This window comes from Phaseolus vulgaris, chromosome 6 (assembly GCF_051622355.1).
Source record: "Phaseolus vulgaris cultivar YP4 chromosome 6, ASM5162235v1, whole genome shotgun sequence".
Lineage (NCBI taxonomy): Eukaryota > Viridiplantae > Streptophyta > Magnoliopsida > Fabales > Fabaceae > Phaseolus > Phaseolus vulgaris.
In genome coordinates this window covers 33,830,127-33,849,839 of record NC_143503.1, presented here as the reverse complement: position 1 = coordinate 33,849,839, position 19,713 = coordinate 33,830,127, and the positions used below count along the sequence as shown (strand labels likewise).

The 19,713-nt window shown below is 27.1% G+C and overlaps 2 protein-coding genes across 2 annotated transcripts; both read right to left on the bottom strand.

Annotated features, from left to right (window-relative positions):
- Positions 1 to 1,406: 1,406 nt before the first annotated feature.
- On the bottom strand, positions 1,407 to 6,459 carry LOC137833167 (GDSL esterase/lipase At1g29670). The gene is made up of 5 exons (XM_068641526.2): positions 6,150 to 6,459; positions 5,350 to 5,474; positions 4,993 to 5,238; positions 2,812 to 3,064; positions 1,407 to 2,723 (listed from the first exon to the last, which is right to left on the bottom strand). Exons 1-5 carry the CDS (start codon positions 6,403 to 6,405, stop codon positions 2,539 to 2,541), a joined length of 1,065 nt encoding a protein of 354 aa, XP_068497627.1. The 5' UTR covers positions 6,406 to 6,459; the 3' UTR covers positions 1,407 to 2,538.
- A 5,551-nt stretch (positions 6,460 to 12,010) lies between these two features.
- LOC137832430 (GDSL esterase/lipase At1g29670) lies at positions 12,011 to 14,848 on the bottom strand. The gene is made up of 5 exons (XM_068640591.2): positions 14,534 to 14,848; positions 13,454 to 13,578; positions 13,098 to 13,343; positions 12,561 to 12,816; positions 12,011 to 12,458 (listed from the first exon to the last, which is right to left on the bottom strand). Exons 1-5 carry the CDS (start codon positions 14,778 to 14,780, stop codon positions 12,235 to 12,237), a joined length of 1,098 nt encoding a protein of 365 aa, XP_068496692.1. The 5' UTR covers positions 14,781 to 14,848; the 3' UTR covers positions 12,011 to 12,234.
- Positions 14,849 to 19,713: the final 4,865 nt, after the last annotated feature.

Below are 19,713 nucleotides of genomic sequence, written 5' to 3'. Positions count from 1 at the left end.
GAAGTTGAAAATAATTAACTCGGGAGCGGCACTACAAAAAATAACTTAAAAGGTAAATAATGTTATCTTTATTAAATAAATGGAAGTTCAAAAATGTTATATTTTATATAAATATTACAGTATATAAAAAAAAAACTTGCACACGTTATGTTTCTAAAACTGTTACCAAATAATGACATTTTAGTGGGATCGCCATATTAAAATGGTTATATTTTTTAAATATTATTTATTTATTTTTGTTGAATTTTTTAAGCAAACTTTCTCCACATAGTACAATCAATTGTCTTGCACCTTTTCAAAATTTATAGTAATATAGAACCAAATAATAAAGAGATGCCAAGTATGATAAAGAATATGTTGATATTTCAAAATAGATAAAGAACATTTCAATTTTTTATAATAGTATAGAACTGTATGTATATTTGTTATATATCTACCTTTCATAGGTAAGAATAGAATGACTCAACAATGAGAGGAGGATTAGTTCAAAAATTCCATGTAAGAAAAAAAATATTACTTTAAAATTATTTTAGGAATTATTTAACAATAAATTTTAATTTTTTTTAACATTTTATTAAGTTTTAAGAAAACAAAAAAAAAAACAATAAAGAAAGATAGGGAAACAGTGAACACCAAGAACTTTTAGATTCATATGATTCTTTACAAATTTATATCTACCTCAATTTAATCAACATTCTTAAAACAAAAACATAATTACATGTAAATTTTGATGAAAATAACACACTTCGATCATTTTTCTCCAATAATATATTATGTTAAATATTTACCTAACTAGTATATGGTACCAAATAATTATTCAAATAACACCATTGATGGTAGCAATTCGAAATTTGATTTCATTTTAAATTTGATTATTATTTTTTTATTTAAAAAATAATTGGTAATTTGAATTTTTTTTAAATAATTATTTAAAAAAGTTGGTTTGGAAAATAATTTCTTAAAAAAATTATGTAGAAAAAATTAATTATATAAAATATAATAATTAAGAAAATAATTATTACAAAAACATATATTTCAAGCAATAATTACTTTAAAAAAATATGTAAATAAAAAAATTGTTAACAAAATTAACATTTATAACTTTTGATATAATTTGTTTTTTGAAAATTGGATTTGAAAATTTTATAGAAAAAAGGAAAAAATAACATTTTTAAATTATTGATTTGTGAATAATAAATATGAAAATTAAAATATTTATAAATGTAATAAATATTAAAAAAGTAATAATTTATTAAAAGTATTTTTTTTATAAAGAACACTATTGCCTAATTTTTATCCATATCGTTATTATCATAATTATTTTATTAATTGTGTGTATGATTAAAAATAAATTTTAAAATTTTATAAATAAAAAAATTGTTTGTATTTATATTATGTTTGAAAATCCAACAGAGAGAAATATGTAAAAATAAAAATATTTACTGATAGATGAATGACAAACCAAACCACACATAAACTTAAACTTAGGAAAGTAAGTTCACGAGTCTTTCTTTGCTTTGAGAAACTGAAAAGATAGCCTACTAATGGAAAAGATTGAGGCAAATTCTTCCTGCACATCCCGAAAAAGTAAATTTGGAGGAGCTTTTTTATTTCGAAAATAAAAATCTGAAAAAAAAGCTCATTTTGGATAAAAACAAATTCGTAATATATAAAATAATATATTAAAGGCATTTTCGTTTTTTTTACTAGAATTGGGTGCAGTGATATGGGTGCAATTGCCAAATATTGATACCACCAAGATGAACCCTTTAAAGGATACTTCAAACAGTAAAAAAATTACAAATTAATTGAAATTATTAGCCGTTTAGTATCTTTTAGAATAGCAACTACGGTTGGATGTATGTATTCTGTATAATAGTTAGAGTAATTACTGTAATTTTGATCTATAAAATTCTTTTTTTTTCTGACAAAAAAAGATATTTTTAATATAAAAACTTGTATATTCTCCATTCATCATAAATCATCATCTTCTGTGTGACTTTTACTATGTATGGATTGTTTGTGATTGAGTAAGTTATTAATTATCAGTACACAACTATTTTTTCTATTTTATATGGATGAAAAATGAAAGGACACAAACTTATTTGATATGCTTATATTGTGTTATAATCAACTATGAGTCGGCACTTATTCAAATGGATGCAATATGATAAGCAACTATTTAGAAAAAAAAAAGAGTCTGACAACACACTTACTAACATACTATTTTTACCTTATCATTTAAGAAGTCATATAAATACAATAATTTATATAACAGTTTGTAAAATGACAATCTCTTTGAAGAAAAGATCGTACAAACTGTTCTATAAATGATTATATATTATATCACTGTCTTCTAAATTTTATGAGTAAAATTTATTGAAAGGTACAAAGTTATGAGTAAGATTGAATCAATGTGACTCATTTTTTTTTGTACTTTTTCAACAAATTTTAGCCAAGGATAAAGAGCATGTTAGATAGGATGATGCAAGAGTTGAGAATTATTTAAGGATATGTGCCGTAGTTTGGGGTGGATGTTCAGGAGATAAGAAGGCAATTGATAGCATCAGTTGTTGTATCTGCGGTTATTTCGTTGGCAGCTTGTGTTTGATGGATTCCATCCCAATGGACGTATTGATCTCTATTCCTGCATGGTCTTCCATTTTCAATACAACTCAAATTTAGCTGAGTTGGGCAGCAAGGAGTGTCCACAACAGTGAAACCTGAAACAGATTTGTAACACAGTCAATGGTTTTTAACTACTTCTAATCCTGAATGTGAAATGCAGAGAAAGAAAATGGGAAGCTATACCAAGAGAAGTGGGATCTGTATCGAGTTTGGTCGTGGTGTTTACAAACATGAATTTGGCATCAGCAGATAAGTTGTTAGTATTCAATCGCTCCAATTCAGATTTAAGGTTTCTGTCAAAAGTTAAGGCAGCATCGTTGACCTCTTCAGCACAACGTCTACTTCTCGCATACGTAGCTCTGGCATATGGAGTGCACCCTATACGACCCAGATCAAAGACAAGGAATTTTCTTGCCCCGTACTTGTCATGCAGTGTCTGTTCCCCAAAATCATGTTTTTTTTTCATTATAATATATCATCATATTAGGTTGTCAAAGCAAGGATGATTATTAATATTCTATTATTATTAACTATTATTACATTACTGCCTCTTTCAAGCGTAGATGTAATGCTTATTGAATATGTCAAATAATGAAAAAGAAAAGTCAATACAACTGTATCAAATCAAATTAAATTTTATTATAAAGTTAAATTTTCTTTTAGATAAATCTAATGTTTTTTTTTCAAATTATTCTTTGCTTTTTAAAAAAATTCCTATATGGGAATAAGAAAAGTTAAAAGTGATTCATTTAAAAGTAATGTTCAAATAAGTTATTCAGTCTTATCTGGCCTTTTAAAACACTAAAAAACACTTACTAATATTTTTTCATTTAGTTAACACTTATTAATATACATTTATTTAATGGATAAAATTCTAGTAGAAGCATTCAAAGTCTAAAAACAGTAAAATGTATTGGATTAATAATGTATAACACTACTAGAAAATAATAGAAACCAATTTTAGAGATAAAAAATAATTAGTTGTTATAGTAACTAAATTAGAGACCATTTTAGGGATTAAATAAATTTTTGGTTTCTAAATTAGTTTCTATTATTATTAAATGGTTTTTAAATTGGTATCTAATTAGCTACTAATGTTTTTGCTAGCAAATTTAGAATCTAAATAATTGGTAGTTAAAATTTTGATAGTTAATTAGATACAAATTTAGAAACTATTTAACAATGATACAAATTTAGAAACTATTTAACAATGATACAAATTTAGAAACTATTTAACAATAATAGAAACTAATTTAGAAACAATTTGTTTTTTAGTTTTTAAAATGGTCTCTAATTTAGTTACTATTGTAATTAATTATTTTAATCTTTAAAAATTAATTTCTATTTGATAATTGCATAGTATATGCTAATTTTATACCAACAAGATCACTTATTAATTAGTATAAGGCATCATGCAAATATGAATTCATATATTCGTATTAATAATTTTATTCTTCTAAATTTAGCATATGTAGTTAAATAAATTATTAGTAAATGAGATTACTTTAAGTGAATCTTAAAGTTCAAGTTGGTGAGACTTAATTTTTTTAATCAGTAAAGATATAGTAGTAATAAATGTTGATGCTCTCCCATATACATTATATATTTTCAACATAAATATACTTCCGTGCTTATCCTTACCTACAAGGAAATCATGAAATAGAAATCAATTTTTAGAGACCAAAATAAATAGTTACAATAGAAACTAAAAATAGAGACCATTTTAGAAACTAAAGAAAAATTTGGTTTCTAAATTAGTTTCTATTATTGTTAAATAGTTTCTAAATTGGTATCTAATTAGAAACCAAATTTTTTTTAGTTTCTAAAATAATCTCTAATTTAGTTACTATTGCAACTAATTATTTTGGTTTCTACAAATTGATTTCTATTTCATGATTTTCTTGTAGTGCATGATTTTTTTGTAGTGCTAGTTACAGTATATTTCAACTATTCTGATTATAAAATCTACCAACCCAGTAGTTCTCCATCCCAAAAATGAATAAAAAATAATATATTAACAATTTGTACTAGTCTAAAATCTTATTTTTTTTACCTAAAATTTACACTAGTTTATGAAATAATGAAAACATTTTTTTTATATCTTCCATCATAGATTATATATTGGAGCCGTTGTGAAAGTATCATTACTAAAATAAAAGTTTCAAATATTTTAACAGTTTTACTTTAAACTCTCTAAATAGATTACCATTGGTAAGGCTTGTTAACTTGCATTTGAAAGCATAATTACGTATATATAATAAATACTTGATCCAGTAGTTTAGTTTGAATTTATAATTAAGCTAGCTGCAGTGAGCTTGTGAATTTGTGAGAAAAGAGAAAAAGAAATAAAAATTTGTAAAACACCTTCAAATATCGAGAGTAGCGTCTGACAAGATCTTGAGCATATTGATCAGTTGTAAAGTCGCGGCTTGTTGAGAAAACCTGGGGGAGGAAGTAATTACCGTAGTAATCATTGGTTCCTGTTCTCATATAATACAAGCACTTGCTAAGGTACTTTTTAGCTTTATTTGAACCCCCAAGTTTCTTAACAACTCGGTTATATATGTCTCTGTGATTTTGGATCTGTTCTTCCAAACTGATAATGTCACCCTGCGTTGGGGGCATGCGTGAGCATTGGAATACAAATCCTTCAATATTATACCAAAAACTTATTAAAGATAGAGATAAACAAATTAAGAATGAATGATATATAAATAATACTCTTTGGGAGCCCGTCTCAGGGCGAATCCCTGATGCAGCAGATGCATAGTTCACACCCTCCATTATGTCTGAGCCACTAGTGTTTGCATAGGGTGGAATGGAATCCCGAAATCCTAGACGTGCAGCTGCAATTAATTAATATTAAAGATCAATTAGTAAAACAATCTAAAACATCTACTTATATAATGAAATAACACAAATAAACATTATTCATACATTTAGCAGTAGAACATCTTTGAAAGAGTGTTAGGTTTTGACTCTATCCCTTTTCTTTTCTGTGCATATTCTTGCTAAAAAAGACCATTATTGATACTAATAATATTTGATGACTATTAATAATCATCATGAAGGCAATAGGCAATAGGATAAGAAAACAACATTCAAAATCCATTTTTTATTTTATTTTGTGCTTTTCAACTTATTTACTTTTGTGTAAGGTCAAACTTCAACTCATTTACTTTTAAGTAATGTCAAACTTCAACTTATTCTTAAATCTTAACAATCTTTTAATTATAAATGTATTCTAGTTGTGGGTTTTTTTAAAAAAAACATCAGTTAAGATGAACTGTCCACTCTATTGTTTACCAGGTTTTTCCCACTGTCTACCATGATTATTCTTTTGTTTAACTTGGTCGTATGCTGTCACACAAATTGATAAATTACATATAAAACATAACTTTTTATTGAGACCAATAAGTTAAGTAACATTACTTATTCAAGCAATCTACTGAAAAGGTTATATGGATTACTGTTTGGTGGTTTAAAAAAATGTTGAATAAAGAATAGAGAATGTTACTGACCAGTAATGTCAGCTTCCGTTTGTCCATTGGTGAATCTTCCTGTTGGACCACGGCTAAAGTCGATGCCATATGGACTGTAATTGGATTTTGCGTTTGTGTCACGGTTGTTGTTATTTCCATTGTCAGAGAAAGAGTCCCCGAAGATAAAAAGGCAAGACACTCGCGGTTTTCCATGGACACATTGTTGCATGCAATTTGCAGCCAACAGAAAAAGAGATAAAACCAGCCATGGCTTAGTCTTAGCTTCCATCTCCATCGATCGATCTGGGAAACAAAAGCTAATGATGATCAGAGAAATTATTATGAGATGTTTGGCAAAGGAAAGATGAAATGTGTGCGAGTATATATAGGGTGGGGTCACAGTTTGTGCGTCCAATTTGCGTGAAGTTTTTTTGAAGAGAAATCCCAAGGAAGAAGTATCATAGTTTGACTACTTTTACTTCCTTTCTCAACCAAAGAAAGTACTTAACATTATTGCTAGGATGTGGAGTTTGGCAAGTTTTGTTATAGAGTATTTAAGTTTTATAACTATTCTAGCTTCTTTTCTCAATTTTTAATTATTGATTTATTACTTTACTTATCTATAATTATCTTGTACTTCTTTCTTCTATGTAAAGCTGGGAATGTGAAACGGAAGAATTGAATAAATTTATAGTCGAATTACAAAAAAAAATTAAAACAATTTGGTTCTTATAGAATAGAATTATAAAAGTAAAAGTAAATAAAAAAATAAAATGAGGTGCAAGATAACAATAAGATTAAAAAAAACCTCTTATTATATATTTCTAAAATAATAAAATAAAACATTAATATAAATATAATATAAATACAAAGATAGAATTGGAAAATAAATATAAAAAAAAAACACTTCGAGAAAAATATCTTAATATAGACATAGATAATCATGTTACTGTGCTTTCTTGCTTTGAAAACCGGTACACGTGGTTTATAAGGCCATCAAGGAATAAGCTGGTAATCGAAGTAAACCAAGTTAAGTTGATGAATGTGGTAACGGTGTATTTTATTTTATTTATTTTATCAGTAATAAAAAATAAATAAATGGGAACCACTCAGAGGTAGTCAACCCTTATACATAAAAAGCTAACACCTTACCAACTTCCAACCAAGGAACACCTTCCAACTTAAATAAGGAACAACCAAACCAAACTCAAGAAAACATTAAATAACCAGTCTCATACAATCCACTAGGTTCAAAACCCAGTTGGGGTACGTAAAGGAATTACAACAAGACTTTGCAAAAATCCAAGACCAAACATTTACCTGTACCAGTGCAAATACCTCAAGCGCATCTACCACGTCCCTGTCGAAGGCCACCGAGTTCCTATATCTCCAAATTCCACTCACAAAACCAACCCAAATCGCCCCCAAACGTCATTAACCACATCAGAAGCCGAACACAATCTGAATTGTTGGAAGTTTACCAAAGGGTCCTTGTGAATAACAAACGACACTCCAAGCCACTCAAAACAAAGACACCACACCTGCCAGATAAACTTGCAAACGGAAAACAGATGACTGGACGACTCTTCCACCTTCCCACACAAACCACACACCAGATTCTCTACCACCACCCCTCGCCTTTTCAAATTTACCCTAGTAGCAATCTTATTCTCCATCACCCTCCAAGCAGTGACCAAAGCGGAAGGCAAAACTTTGCACCTTCACAACTTACTGTAAACTGGAGAAACCTCCCCAACTCTATCCTTCCTAACCTGAAAATAGATTGAGTTAACCGTAAAAGTATGAAACCCCATGTCTTCCAAATCCAGCAATCTGTCTTCACGGTGTATTTTATAATAATAATAATAATAACCATTATTATTATTATTATTATTATTATTATTATATATAATATATTCAATTATATAATATAGTATAATAATAAAAATTAAATAATATTAAAAAAATTAAATATTACATAAATTTATGTAAACAAATATTTCATAATATTATTAATAAAAATAAATAATAATAGTAATAATAAAATTATGATAAAACAAAAACATTTTATAGTTATTTCTAATGAAAAAATATATAATAATTATTATTATTATTATAAAAAAATATTAACAATTGAAATTTAATACAAAAATATTTTTTAATTATATTTTTTAAAATTGTGAATATTTAAATTATTTATTTCTCTCTTACAATTTTAAATTTTTACATGATAATTTTCCATCTAATTATATATATATATATATATATATATGTATTTATATATATATATATATATATATATATACATATACATATTATATGAGTAGAGATTAAATTATTCAAATACGTTTTGATATATAGTATTAATTATGTGATAATAACAATTAGTATTTTATCTTTCTCGTTAACTAATATTATTAGTTTTACCATATATACTTAAATATTTATTATATAAAATTTTAACCTATTAGTAATCAATATGGAATGTATGTAAAAAAAATCATATAATTAACTTAAATTTTTTTAAATATTATTCTGTCAATTTTTTAAAATTTAGTGTTAATTTTCTTATGAGTAAAGTTACATAAATAATACGCTATCTAAGTTTTGTGGATTTAAAATTAATAGAATTGTTTCTATCTATTTTTTTAAATATGCAAAAAAATTCTTATGAATTGTTATTAGACCAAGAAATTTGAGAAGCAAACTTTTGTATGAATTTTAAAACTCCCATGAAAATTATACTATTATTTTACAAATTCGTAACAGTAAGTAATTTTGATGTGAATTTTAAATTTACAATAAAATCTGCATATTTATTTTGTGAATTTTGAAATTTTAAATTTATTTTCTACACATTCTTAATATCTAATTTTTTATAAATAAATTTATTGTGAATTATAACATTCAATAGTTTATTTCTTATATATTAAAATTATATATCTAATAATTTATTGTTTATTGTAAGTAAATATTTATATATTGTATAGATTTCTATATCCTTACAACTAATACTACAACATGAAAATTAGTAATTATATGTCCTTCCATCATAATTACACGTGCTTTTTTATTAGCTTTGGCCTAACAATTGGTTCACCATCATTGAATTGCATAATATAAGGCATCGATGTTGAAGTATATTTCACGTCCGAAATGGTATTACTATATACATACGAGATTATCATACACTTGTAACTTAATTAATCCAAGTTATTAATTTAAAATGAAATTAAAAATAACTCATTTCATTTATTTTCAGAATAGATGGAGAGTGTAAATTTCTAATATTCAATTATCGTAATTAATTAATTTTAATGGAGTTGAAAAGTTAAGTTACTCACATGATCACATTAATGATTTTTATATACAATTTTAATAGTTTCATTAATTTCTTTTTGAAATTCATGTGTATCCTTTCTCAGAGGTAATAATGTAAAAGCTAGTAACAACGTACGCGTTAAACCTTATTTTGTTTAGTTTTTGTAAACAAATTGAAACACTTTTATTGCTGATAAAAAAAGTCGCAAGAATCATTATCAACGGCAAAACTCTTCTTATGAGTGTTTAATGCACCAACAAACTAAGACTTTAACCTGACATTACTTGTTAAATTAATACATTTTCTGTCAATTTATGCACGTGTTTCAGGGTAAAGAAATTATATGGGGTTAAAAAAGTCTTTATATTTCCAAAATGAATTCATATTAATTTGGTACTTCCAAAAGTTGCTCGTGTTCTAAAATTTGGTGGCACTATTGTTGTTATTTAATATGTAAAATTTCATAATAATGTATGAGATTTTTTTTAAAAAAATAAATATAATTTTATTAAATAAATAATTTTATTAATTTTAAATTAATAATGTTAACAGTAAGATATTGTAGCTTTATATTTTTTTATCAATAAAATAATTATTTATTATCGAACACAAAAATATTTTTCTTGTACACAAATATTTTGATTATAATTATACTAATTATTGAGTTTCTTTTGTTACAAAATCTTTCTATCCTAATTCTATTTTCAGTTGTGTTGTGTTTTGATTGAGGAAGGAAAATATGATGACTTAAGAGAGTGAGTGTATAAGGATTTAAAAAAAAATCTGCGTAGAAAGAAAGTACGTTTAGATTTAAGTATGTTAGAGTTGTGAGAATACTTTATTGAAGTTTGTGAGTGATATTATTTTTTTAAATGCATAAAATGTATGATTACAAATTTACCATTCTTTTAAAAAATAGAATAATCAAATATTAGTACTTTTATCTAAATTTGAATGAATTAAAGTTATTAATAATATATTCCGATATAGTTAAATAATTAATTAAAAAAAAATACGATATAGTTAACGAAAAATATTTTACATGTAAAATTTTAAGTATATGTAAAAATTGTAAATTGTTTTATAAAAATAAATAATTTAAATATTTAAAATTTTAAAACTTTTAATTAGAAAATCCTTTTTACTAAATATAAATAGCATTATTATATTTATAATTATTATTATTATATATTTTGTTTATTATAAATAACTATGTATTTTTGTCTTAAAATTTTATTTTATTATTAATTATTATTTTATTTTATTAAAATATTTGTGTTAGTTAAATATTTTTAATAACTAATATTTATAATAAAGTCTATTTTTTATTAATGGAAAATATAAAAAAAAAGTGAAATTCTAAAATAAAAAAGGATAATTTTGGAAAAAAAATCAATGTTGAATTTATTTTTCATTTCGTTCTCTTCATTTTAAAGGTAAAAAGGATTTATTATTTACACTTATATTTTTTTTTCTTTACAAAATCATGAATCCAAATAAAATCTTTGCTTTTGCTTGTGATTGTGAAGATTACATCCATAAAAACAAGCATTCACTTAAAGTTACAATGCATCCATTATATCAGAGAGAAAAATCACTAATAAATCCCACAAGCAACATGAAAACTCATAGAAAATTACTTGTACATACATTAGTTTTAGACAGCAAACAAAATCAGAGGCACTAGACCAGTTGTACTATATTGAAAGTGCTTCCCAACTTCTCATAGTTGCATTTCTTCTGCTCCCTTCAAATTGATGTTGTTTTTAGATATAAATTTAAAAATTATTTAATAATAAAAAAATAGTTTCAACATTAATAATTTTTTTTAAATTATATTTAATTTAATTAATATAATAAATTTTAGTTTTTATTTTTATTTAATTATTTTTTATAGTGATATATATATATATATATATATATAATTTAAGATTAAATTGTAAAGAATAGAAACATATTTTATCTTAAAACATAAATTAATATTTATACATTACTGTAAGAAAATCATCAAATTTTAATTAAGTTTAGATATCAAAATAATTAGTTATTATTGTACTAAATTAGATACCATTTTAAAGACTAAAAAAATTATGGATAACTAAAGTAGTTTTTATTATTAATAAAAATTTATAAAGTAGTTTTTAAATTGGTAACTAACAATTAGCTACAAAAGTTTTAGCTACTAATATTTGAGTAATTAAGACAAATTTAGAAATAAAATATTAGTAGCAAAAACCGTGATAGCTAATTTATATATTGTTCTTACATGGGCCTAGAAACAAAACTTTTTCCTGTAAAATGTGTTGACTTCTCAAACTTTCTGATCTTCTCAGTCTATATTCTCTCGGGTTGGGCTTTCGGTCCACTTCTTCTATGACTTTAGATTGGGCTTAGTTGTCTGGCCATACTTTTTAAAAATGACAAAAAACAGCAAAAAATACGTGGCAAATATTAAACAAATATGTACAATTTTGAAAAGGTGTTAGAGTATACTATTAATTACAAGACAGATTTAATCAACAAAAAATGGCAAGCAAATATTTTAGGCAGAAAGTAATTCACTTAATTTTAAGAAGTGTGAAAGCAAATAATTTCTTGTCATCTTATTGACTTTGGATGAAAATACACTTCATCATTAGTACATAACTAATACTAGCAATTCCAAAGCTTAACCAAAATTTTTATGGCAAATTACACTTGGACTTGTTAACACAAACATAAAAGACATGAATACTATAGAGGTTTTAGAAGCACACAAACATTACAATAACAGTAACACCTTATGCCATTATTCTAGAGCCTCTAGATCTGAGCTAAGCGATTGATATCAATAGGGTAAGCATCCGATGCAGATTGCGCATTGTAAGCTCTCCTTCCAATCACAGTATTGGCAGACTCTGTTGGATGAAATGCATCCCAAAACAGGTATTCTCTCCTGTTCCTGCATGGGGGTTGGAGAGGCAAACATGTAATTTGACCATTGTTCCTTCCAACTCCACAGCACCCAGCATTTGTCACTCTAAATCCTGAAAATTGAAGACCACATGGGTATAACATGAGCATAAACTATCTCCAAATTTGACTATCAACAAAATAGCATATGTTTAGACAGAACAGAAAACAATTACCAAAGGAAGCTGGGTTGTTTATGATATCTTGAAAGATACCATAAACGTTTACATAGATCACTCTGGCATCTGGGAACTGGTTGTTGAATTGATCAACAAGAGATCTCAATCCGTTGTTGAATAATTGGTTTGCAGAATTGATTCTTGCCACACATGTTCTACCATCTGGGCTGTTTTGGGCCAATGCATTAGGACTGCAACCTATTTGACCAACTCCAAATAACGCCATTTTCCTTGCCCCATTATTGTACAGAATCTGCATCAATCACAAGCACATAACTATTTAGTTTTTAAGCTCTGAACCTGTATATCATTTGAGCTCTAACCTCATATCGTAACATTTGATTCCTTCTGTTGGTTTATATTTATTACCAGTACTATTACTATTAGACATGGAATTATGAACAAGTTTTTCCAAAAATAGAATATTGAAAAAATATATGAACAAATTGGAAATTGATTTTTTAGTTGAGGAGTTATGGATAAAAATGATGAAAAGCTAATAGAAAATGTAGATGAGAAGAAGCAGATACTAACCCTGAGTTGTTGAGTATATGCCTGAATAAGAAGATCAGCATACTGCTGGGGTGTGTACCGTCTACTGCTGGAATAGACTAAAGGCATGAAATAGTTATTGAGGTAATCATTGCTACCCAATCCAATTGAATAGATGCACTTGCTCAAGTAATTTGCAGCTGTATTCTCATCTCCCAGTAAATTTACAATCTGGGACACCGTTCTTTGGTAATTTTGTACCTGCCCACTAAAACTGATACGACCACCCTACAGTTTAAGTAAAGTAGAAAACGTGTGAACAATTATAGAAAATAACCAAATGGTTGCCAAATTAATGAAGAAAAAGTTATGGCCAAAATAAATGAATAAATAAGCACCAGTTGCTGTCCAGTTTCATCTCTAATGCCGGCAGCTGCAGAAGCATAATTGACTCCCCTAAGTATGTCTCGACCTCTAGCTGTTGCATAGGGACTTATGTAACCGTTGAACCCCAAAAGCTCAGCTGTTAAAGTTCAAGACAAAGTTAAGTTAGACAAGAGTACAATATTTCATATATGCAACTATTAAAGACTCCATTTCGTCCATTTCTAGAATACACAGCTCCTACTTTCCTCTTACCTTCTTTTTCTTTTTATTATTATACTATATCAGCATTTGGTTAATTTTTCTAGCTGCTGCTCTTTCCCTCTTTACTTCCCTCCTCTACCACACCAGTTAGGTCTTAGTCCAAGGACTACACCAGAACCAGACTGTCTTAAATTGCAAATTCAATGCAGCCAAACCAACCCATGTGCTTCATATTTGAGGGGTAGACATATAACTAAAGTCAAAGAGGAGTAGTAACATGCGCACAGTTTGAAAAACTTCACCAAAGTCAAATTTTTAGTTTCTGACAAAAAAAAATCTCATTTTATTTTATAAACTTTAATTCTAAGTTGGCACCGTGTAAATATTAGTGTTCACTTTAGGGTTTAATTTTGTTTTCTGATTTCTGTGAACTACTTTTTTTTATTCGATTTTATATTTTCAGTGGCAAGTGATGTGTGACAAAGATAGTCTGTGTCTTAAAGGCCTTTCTTAGTTAGAAGCAAAAATTAATATGCTGTGTTTTTTTTGCGTAAATTTAGCATCAATGCATCGTATAATTGTCGTCCAAGTTATTAAAGGTAATCTATGATCGAATACAAATGCATACATATTTATATAAGTTGAATTGAATTCACATGTATACCTGTCTTGACTGATTAAATAAAAAAAAGGGGAAAACAATATAAAAACATTATTGACATGAAGTAAAATCTTAAGTTGGATAAAGGGTGACCGAATTCTGCTCTCAAGTAGCATATGCAAGTTTGATAAGCTAGTTAAAAAGTGTTTGAACTTGAACAACTTATTAACTAGTACTATATGAAGTAAAAAAAGGAAAATGATTATTTTTGATAAATTAAGAAACTCACCGACTACATCAACAGTAGTTTTGCCATTGGAAAATCTTCCAGTTGGGCCACCACTGAAGTCAATCCCATAAGGAAGGTAATTAGCTTTGGCCAATGAGTTGAGCCGGTTGTTGTTGCCATTATCCACCAAAGAGTCTCCAAAAATAAAGTAGCAAGGTACTTGTTGTGCAAATCCAACCCCATTACTCCATAAAATCACAACCAACATCACTAACCCTATATTCATAATGTGCTTCCCAGATGCCATCGTCGCAAGAAATGAAGCTACAACTTGCGAACTATGTGGTTTGGGATTGAGTGGATGATGAACTTCTTAATGAACAAAACTATTTATAGTAGGAGATGGAAGAGAAAGGACCAAACTTGTAGTCTTTTACAGTTGGGATATTATTGTTACGAGCATTAAATTCACGCGGATATGTATAATGTGAAATTCAATGACCACAATCCCCTGCTTTATCACTCTACCCCTCCCATCATCTCTTTCTCTCCTCTTTCATGTGGAATTAATTGCTTTTTTCGTAGTGATGGGAATTTCGTTACCAAATATCTATATCAATATTACAGATGCCAAAGAGAATATTATAATACCCTTTTACTTATCTCTTAAAAATAATAGATAAATATAGAATTAGTGAATGTATTAAAAAATAGATTTTAAGCCTAACAGTTGTGGTCTAACACTTTCTCTTCACGTTGACACTGTCAACTCGTTTGATAACCGTCTGATAGTGGGTGATTTGACAAGATCAACAAACACTCACAATAATAAACTTAAAATGACTCTAATATCATATTAAGTCATATTAAGAAAAGAACTTTAAATCTAATTCAACCTCGTAAAGCTGACTTATAAAGTGAAATTTTCATTCACATATATAAAATGTAATAATCTCTAATTTATGGATCTCCAATAAATATAAAACTACTGTATCATTTACTTAAGTTCTAGAATACAGTTTATTAGGAATTTGTTTGAGTGTACGTATTTATCATAAGTATATTACTCACTGATGCCTAACTTGCTCTTAGATTACGCACACATGTTTTCGTAATAACATCTGCATAACTGCACTCGTGATGCGTGAACTGCAAGCACAAATTCAAATCCAAATTTGTCTGCAATTTTTTTTTATACAAAAAAAGTTCAGGTATATAAATCTAAGATCTGATGTAAGCTAGGCAAATTAAATAAAAGTTTTTTTTTATTCTATGGTCCAAATTATGAATGCAATATAGTGTATTAGATAAAGTGGAAGTAAATTGAGGCAAAGAGAAGGCCTTGTATATGAAGCGAGTCTCTTTCCTAATTAAGGGCATTCAATGTAAGGTCTGAACTTGTATCTTGCTTATTGGCTGCGTTCAATCGATGTAAGATATATGATAATGTGAATCTAAAATCAACGTCAATCATTTTCTTCCTTTATTAGTTTTATCTCCCTCATTCATTTCTTTTTCTTTTTTTATAAAACTGTCTGGATCTAGCTAGGTTACTTCCTTAAAAATTAAATAGAAATAAGATTGAGAATAATTAAGGAATTATTGAAGATATAGTTTAGATCTAATCATAGACCTTCTCTGCCACTCTTCATGCCTTTACTTTCTCTTCTGCTAGCTGTTAGCTAGTAGAAAATGGAGAACAGATAGTACTAATTAAACAATTTTGAATTTCCGAAAGGGAAATAAATGCTGATAAGAAAATGAAATGAATGCAGTGTCGGACAGCTTCATCCGGCTATGTCCCTAATCTACTCCACGTTTCAAAAAAATTATCCACAATGATTATTCAGAAGGTATTACTCACTCTTCTCCGTTTCACAAGAAATTGTTAGTATTCGCTTGAACTATTCGCCTTGGTATAGGTGAAGGTTTGGTCGTGAATTTACGCAAAGTCTCATTGTGCTTCCTTCGGGTATTCTAATTGGGTTTTGAATCCAGTGAATTGTATGATGATGATAATTTAATGTTTTCCTATAGTTAGTTTGGTTGTTCCTTAGATAGGAATATGGTAAGGTGTTTTGCTCTTTATGTATAAGGGTTGAACCGTCCCTGAAGTGGTTTACATTTATTTATTTTTTATTGCCGATAAAAAAAAAACAAGAAATTGTTAGTTGCTTTTAGAAAACATAATTTATATTTTTTATACAGATTTTATTTATTTTTGTTCTGGTTAAAGTTTTTAAAGGACAATGAGATCTAACTACTATAATTATATAGGCTGGAAGCATATTATAAAAGTATATGATAGGAACATATTATATTATATTACACAGTGGATTTTAATCTTAACCCAATCCTATAAAATCAGCTCATGAGGTGAAGTTTGCATTCACTTATATACAATGAAATATTTTTATTTCTAGTCGATGTAAGATCTCCAACACATCCCTCACGTCGAGAGTGACAATTCGTGCGTAAGACAACATATTATGGATGGTCCAATAACGACCTGATAGCGGGTGACACGATAGGCCCAACAAACACTCGCTAGGATATACTTTAAATGGCTCTGATACCATATTATAAAATAGAACCGAGATGAACAAAAGAGTAAAAAGGAAGGTAAAAGATATGATAATGAATATGTCTAATATTATTTCATTGAGATCAAAACAAATAGTTTGAATATATATAACCAATACACATTGTAGGTCTAGCCAAAGAGAGAAATAATCAATCAATAAATACTAGAATCATGACGGACAAAACAAAATAAAGGTTATTCACCACTATAAAGAAAAACAACTAATAATTATAAAAAACACAATTAATATTAGGATCTTTCTATAACTCTGATATCCATGTCCTTTAAATATTATATGTAAACCACTTTTTTTATTATTATTATTATTATTATTATTTGGATAGAGATAAATAAAGAAAAATAAGAACATATCCTTTTCGAGGATATAAGTATCACAAGAATAAATTTTAGTTTTTTCATTTTATATTTTTTGGATTAACAAAATGTAGAATTTGTCTTTTTTTTTACTTGGGTTACATTTGAACTTATGAAGCTTAAAAAGAGTTCCGAGATACGAACACGTGAGTACATACAATAAAGAAGCATGTGACTCATTCAAACTTAGTATATAGATCTATGATATTTTTTGCCAGAAGTAAACAAAGTTAAAGAAGAAGTGAGAGCATGAATGTGTGACACAAACATCAAAACATGAAGTTAATTCTAGCCTTTGATGTAAATCTAGGTTTAAAACTTATTTGAATCGGATAAAAAAACCATATGTTAAAAGTTGTTTGAATTTACTCTCAATAGAAGAAATAGACAGATATAATATATACAAAATATAATTAATTTAGAAATAATCTTCAATTAAATAAGTTATCTCTCACCTAACAGTTTTATTAAAAGGTTTTTTTATTAAACTTAACTCTATATCCTTTTCAACAGTGATTTCTTTGTTAGATATTTACCAATTAAAAATAAATTGTGAAATGTTCATTTACTTTAGACAAAGCAAATGACCAAAACCTGAGCAAGTTAAGCTACTAAGTAAGGAACCTTGAATTGATTTATCAATTATCACTTCTCATGTGTATTAATTCTTTGGTGATAAAAAAAAGTGAATTGACAGTCAAAAGAAGAAAGAGAAGATAGATTGTGATTAAAATCAACCTGAAGTCTACACTAAATTTTGCTTGAAACACCTCTTAATATTTAAAAAAAAAAAATCATTTAGTGTTGATAAAAAAGAAATAGGTCATTTCTAAAGAAGAATATAATACCTTAAGTTTTGCCAGTGATTTTTCAAATCATGGAAGTGATTGGGAAGGGACAAATATAGGTGTAGTGGTTTATCAAATCAAAAGTATGAAACTTTGTAAATTTCCTTTGCTTTTTGAACTTTTCTGGCCTGCATCAATGCTGATTTTTTTTATAAGAATTGGTACAATTGGACTTTTGTATTTTAAACCTTTTCTTTATATGGTTGAAGTAGCTTCAAATACTTCAATTTATTTATTTTATTTTTAACTGATAATTTTTTTTATTAAAATAAAGAAAATGAGAGAGAAAACTGTTGATGATGATTCAGTCATAACACTCGATATTTGAATAGTTAGTTATTTGGAGAATTAAAAGTAGGAGTAGGAGTATTGATGATGGTGGGTGGATAAGGCTTGGAAGATGTCAACTAAACATAAATGGCAGAAGATGGTGAATTCAATGATTTTTTGGCTTTCATACCGACTAACATAACAAGCTTGCATTTTTCAACACTCACTGCTAATACTTTATTGTTCATTCGGTCAACTTCTATGCAGCTTTGAGCAAGTTGTCGTTGACTTTTGAGTCGGTTGTGCACCAATTGTAATTGCAATTTGCAGTACAACCGTGTTTGCACTGCATGCTCCACAGGTCAATATAAAATATCGCTGCATCTTAGTAAGCAAAAGATCCTCTGCACTTTACACCTAATAGAAATCCAGTATCAATTATCTCACGGCTTAATCATAGTCAAAACGAGTTAAGTCTAATCCGGTAAATGATTCTGAGAAATTATTTAAGTCAATCAAAATCAGATCAAATAAAAAAATTGAAAAAAAACAAAATTTATTTATGTTGAAAATTCACGATAAAGATTAGACAATTTCATATTATATAAATGAGTATAAATTTCACTTATTACATAATTTTATAAGGTTGAATTAGATTTAAAATTAATTTCTTAATACAGTATCAAAGTCATTTAAAATATATTTTAATGAGAATTAATTAAATCGTCACTTACTATTATGTTATTATTAAATTATTCATAAATATATGATCATAAAATGATAGTTTCATGTTATAAACTGATTTTAAAAAATTGAATTAAATTTAAATTTTAATATTTAATAGTTTTAAGAGATAAATGCTTATGTATTTCTTTACTTAGTTTCATATCGTACCAATGATATAGTAGTAGGTAAAAGTTGGTGATGAAGTTTATCAATAACTATAAAGATGAGATGTTCCTTTGTTTAGAAGTTTTGAATTCCTAATAGGCGAAATTCATCGTGTACTATTGCTTTTATGACTGACTAATTGTGATTTCCTGTATGATATCACTTGCATTATGCTATGCATCATTCATAAATTATCTTTGTTTTTAACTTAACTTTTAGAAAAAAACAAAATCACTTTAACAAATAATCTATTATAATTAAATATAATTGAT

Bases quoted from the DNA above. Each gene is read 5' to 3' on its own strand.
- LOC137833167 (XM_068641526.2), bottom strand. From the start codon at position 6,405: ATGGAGATGGAAGCTAAGACTAAGCCATGGCTGGTTTTATCTCTTTTT. The intron at 5,239-5,349 runs GTATTATTTATA...CCCCCAACGCAG, and splicing joins CTGAGACGGGCTCCCAAAGA to GGTGACATTATCAGTTTGGA. The intron at 3,065-4,992 runs GTGTTTTACAAA...TTTGGGGAACAG, and splicing joins GCTACTCTCGATATTTGAAG to ACACTGCATGACAAGTACGG.
- LOC137832430 (XM_068640591.2), bottom strand. From the start codon at position 14,780: ATGGCATCTGGGAAGCACATTATGAATATAGGGTTAGTGATGTTGGTT. The intron at 13,344-13,453 runs GTGCTTATTTAT...CTTAAACTGTAG, and splicing joins ATGAAACTGGACAGCAACTG to GGTGGTCGTATCAGTTTTAG. The intron at 12,459-12,560 runs GTAATTGTTTTC...TTCAATTTTCAG, and splicing joins AAACAACCCAGCTTCCTTTG to GATTTAGAGTGACAAATGCT.